Genomic DNA, 5,000 nt, shown 5'->3' with positions numbered 1-5,000 from the left:
GTACACTCTGCTGTGCTTTCGACTGCAGATGCTGTTGCTTGTGAATTGTGGGATGAACCTTCTGTTGCTGCTGCAAAAGTAGTTCTTGCTTTCCCCTCTGTTGTTGACCCAGTGAAATGGCCGGCTTTTTCCACTGCCTGCGAGTGTGATACCCAAAGGCAGAAAAATGGGCATCCGCCTTATCAGCCATCTGCTCTGCAGTCTTGATCTTGTGGATCTTAAACTGCGCAACGAGATCCTGGGGACACGACTTTTCAAGCTGAAACCGTAACACTAAATCCCTAATACCTTCCTTCGTGTCCGGCGTCCCATCCTTTTCCAGCCACTGGTCAAGGTAGCCTGACAAACGAACCAGGAACTGAGTGGCAGTCTCTCGGTCTTGCATCATTGCTCGATTAAATTGAAGTTTTGCGTCGTCGACCGTCAACCCGTACGCCCTCATCAATGCTGACTTCATCGAACAGTACGTCTTGTCACTCGCGTTGAGGCGATGGAGGATTTCTAAGGGTTTCCCATCAAACAGACTTTGGAAATGAAGCTTCTTCGTGGCTTCGTCGAACTGATATAAATCGGCAAAATCTTCAAACCGGTGAATATATGGTTCGATTGGCTCACCTTCTTTAAAAGCAGGTAACCGGATGCGCGGCAAGGTGGATGCCTGGGCAGGGGAGCCTCCATTCGTCCCCATCTGCACGCGAGCCATTTCCAGTTGATGCCGGCGAATCCTCTCCTCTTCCTCTATCTTCAGCTGCTGCAGTCTCAGCTCGTGCTCACGCTGTCTGTCCCGCTCTTCCCGTTCCTCCTTCTCACGCTCACGCTGCCTCGCTCGTTCTTCTCGCTCCTCAGCCTGACGTTTACTCACGTAATCTACAATAGCTATCGGGTCCTCAAGCCCCATCAACTTAGCCTCTTCTACATAAGCTCCTGCAGACATATTGATTGGAGAAAGAATTCTAGAGATACTCGCAAATGAATGACCACAACACTTAACGATAGATCCACAATCAGTTAAGGAAACTCTCTCTTCACATCTATTACTCCAATTGTCGAGTCCCTGTTCGGGCGCCACTTTGTCATATTCTTATCAGAGTGTTCTTTATCTTCAAGATTTATGTTTAAGTCTTAATTCATTTATTTTCTTTTATACATTTAATTTTATTCCCGGATTCATTTGACAAGATCTGACAATTTTTTTTTCATATTCATAAGTTATTAATTAGTTGATGTTCAATGCTTAACCTGTATAATTGTTAGTTCATCTAAATATCACTTCCTTTTATCCATAGTTAAGACTCATTCGAATTGTTTAGGATTGTTTTTTTTCAGGGTTCTTAGACACAGGGGAGTAACAGTTTTAATTTATTAAAGTAATTAGCTATTTCTCTAACACGAAAATATGAATAATGTTCTCTATTTTCTCACGTTTCTTTGCCGGTTGCTTGCCTTCTGTGATTTAAGTTCATTACTCACGTGTATATATATAAATTTTTCTAAGAATTTTGTAAGAGCAGAGGCTAGGAGGACGAGTGATGACAGCGATGCGGCTGCAGGTCGCCGGTCAGCAGTATTTTTTCAAATTTTAGTTCGCTGCTCTGGTTGCTTTGTTCTCCGTTCGTGAGTCGTGCGTGAGTGAGAGGGAATGCCCGTGACTCCTGCCCACCTGCCCGATTGTCACGCGCATGCGCACAAATACCCAAGAGTTGCCATATGTCGCTTGGGTTTCCATGGCAACAGGTGGTTGTCAGGTGTTCCTATTTTTTCCCCGTTTGGTTTTCTTTAAAATAGGTTTATATAATGAACACCTGGACCATATATATATATATATATATATATGTATATATATATATATATATATATATATATATATATATATATATATATATATATATTATACATACATACATACATATATATACATACATACATATATATATATATATATATATATATATATATATATATATATATATATATATATATTACACACACACAAACATACATACACACACACACACACACACACACACACACACACACACACACACACACACACACACAGACATATATATATATATATATATATATATATATATATATATATATGTATATGTATGTATGTATGTATATACATAAATACAAGTGTATATATGCATATACATACAAGTGTTTGTATTCTGAAATTATCGAGGAATGTTATTCTCGGTCTCCCTGGAGCTTGCTTATCTTCAATTTTACCGCTTCGGCATGTCCAAGGAATGTGAGTTGTTGTACTCTGACTAGTTCTAGAAGCTCGTGTCCCTGCCCCACTCTTCTGAGGATCTCCTCGTTGGGCACTCGCTCAGTGTACGGAGGGCGCAATATCCTGCGGTAGAACCACATTTCTGCGGCCTCTATATTGCGCCGAGTGTCAGCCGTCGATTATACCAAAGTTTGAATGAGTCATTTTTTTATTTGAATTGAGAGCTTGCGGTCTGTTAGGATGTTCCAGAGTTTGGAGAATGCATGTTTTGCTATCCCGATGCTGCGTCTGATTTCCTTCTTGCAACTAGCATCTGAGGTGACAAGAGCTCCTACATAGTTGAAGGAGGAGATGCTGGATTTCTCCAACTTGTTTCAATGGAGAAGTTGATGGGAACTACGACTTTGAAACCACCATGCCTTTTATTTTCTTGTTATTGCCATGGAGGCTAAGATGTTCGCTGGGTTCCACAACAGCAGCAAAAAATATTTGGGAGGTCATTTACAAAGGTGGCCATGAGAACTGTATCATCTGCATACCGAAGGTTGTTGATCTTACAGCCATCTGTACACACATACAGGTTATGTGCCTGTGCATTCGTGAGCACACACACGGATCAGCATATATTGGGTAAATCAAACCTAAATATGGTAGTGAGTCTATCATGGATATAATTGTGGGTTGAGAGCCACCAACAATGATTACCTAATCAACTACTCCCCTAGGGAAAGATAAAGTCGGGGAAAGATAAAGTCGGATTTTTTTTTTTTTTTTTTTTAATAAGCCAAGCGGCATAAGTGGGGCATCAGAAGGTTGTCTTGTAAGAAGCGGTAGCTGCACCCAACTGCAGGGATAATGCGACCATCATCCTGCAACTACAAACCAGCTAACAAACAAAAATCATATCGGCTAAAAGGTTCAGACCAAAGTTATCCAAAATCGGAACATTCAAAGTTTATACCAAACTGGAAAACTGGACAATATTCTCCAAGAGATGGATAGATTGAATATCCAGTGTTTTGGTTTGTGTAAAGTCAGATAGCCCAGTGGCGACTTTATGAAGGACAAGTAAAAGAATTCTCTTTTCAGGAGGTCAAGAACATAAAAATGGACTAGCTCTGGTCCTAGAGAAAACCTTTTCAAAATCCGTTCTATTGTTCTGGCCGAAAAACGACAGCATGCTTTTAGTCAAAATCAAAGCTAGTCCACACAGACCTATCAAGAGGTGCGAGAAATTTAAACAAGATTTCTTTCTACCAGAGGCTCCTAAAAATAACATTGACCATCGTTTTAGTGCCTTCATTGAGAACATCCATGTGTATAAACAGACGTGAGTTTATGAATATATATATATATATTATATATATATAATATATATATATATATATATATATATTATATATATATATCGTATACATATATATATATATATATACATACATACATATATACATATATATATATATATATATATATATATATATATATATATATATATATATATATATATTATACACACACACACACACACACACACACAAAACACACACACACACACACACACACACACACACACACACACACACACACACACTGTAACGATGGCTGATGAGTGGTAGAGTGCAGACAAGTTGCGTCTGGCACGGTGCGGGAATCTTGGGCAGCGACAAAGGTGAAACAGACTTCTTCATAGTTGTTGCAGTGTATTATAAGGAGAGGATGGTACAACTGACAGACAGAGGTTCGGTCCGGTCAGCTTGCTGTAGGCTGTCTGTCTGTCGCTCGCAGGCGACCCTCTTTATACAGGTTGAACAAGGAACTCACAAGGGTTGCGATGTACTGGGAAGTTTGAAGGAAGAATGTGATCGTGTATACGGGGCAATGTCACGAGGCGGAAGGCCTGCGGATGTTGCGTCTGCTGTTGTGTCTAGCAAGGTTTGGTATGTAGGGGCTGGCGTTACTGTATTAAATATATATTTATAAGTTAATAGTGTTATATGGATGGCAATAGTAGAGTGATGGAAGGTGTCCCCTACAAGTGGCCCCAAGGGAGTCCTGTAGCTAACATGTATGTAGATGCCAGGGCTCCGTGTCGGTACCATCCCCTGCGCTTATCTATAACATCCCTGATAGACCGTTTCAGCGCATCATTGTTGACGTCCTCTCAGGTTTCTCTGTTTCTGCTACAAGCAATAGGTATCTCTTAGTCTTCATAGACAATTTTTCCAGATTCTGTGAGTTTGTCCCCATTCCCGACAAGTCTGCTACTACGGTCGCCCGTGCGTTCTTGGAAAATGTAATTTGTAGGCATAACACCCCGGATGAGATTGTTTCAGATAATGGGTCTGAGTTCAACAACTCTCTCCTACATTCTCTCTGCAGTATGCTCAGGATCAAGAAAATCAATATATTACCCTATAGGCCGCAGGCTAACTGAATTACGGAAAGACTAAATAGGACGATCCTAAGCATGCTGCAGACATCACTGGCTTCTTTCACTTCCTGTTGGGATGTATGGTTACCTATCATTCAGATGGCGATCAATAGTACTTTTCACAGCTCCTTAGGTGACATCTCATTTTATCATTTATGGCGAGGACAGACATTTGCTGTATGATCTGCTGGAACAGCGGCCGTTACCGGTATATGGTGACAACTACGTCAAGTTAGCTATGCGTAAGAAACAGGAGATTCAAAAATTGCACTGATCATCTAAGAGTGGAGAGGGACAGGATCATTAGACAACAACACAAGTTTGCAC

General features: G+C 40.6%; 1 protein-coding gene across 1 annotated transcript in view; it reads right to left on the bottom strand.

Annotated features, from left to right (window-relative positions):
- LOC119582420 overlaps window positions 1-1,423 on the bottom strand; it is a 1,610-nt gene extending 187 nt beyond the window's left edge. The window contains exon 1 of the mRNA XM_037930611.1: window positions 1-1,423. This exon is cut by the window's left edge and continues 187 nt beyond it. Coding sequence (XP_037786539.1) covers window positions 1-934 — 934 coding nt within the window. The 5' untranslated portion in view covers window positions 935-1,423.
- Window positions 1,424-5,000: the final 3,577 nt, after the last annotated feature.

The sequence above is a fragment of the Penaeus monodon genome, chromosome 16 (genome assembly GCF_015228065.2).
Source record: "Penaeus monodon isolate SGIC_2016 chromosome 16, NSTDA_Pmon_1, whole genome shotgun sequence".
Lineage (NCBI taxonomy): Eukaryota > Metazoa > Arthropoda > Malacostraca > Decapoda > Penaeidae > Penaeus > Penaeus monodon.
Note: the sequence above shows the minus strand (reverse complement) of the source record. Positions and strands in the feature narration are given on the sequence as shown.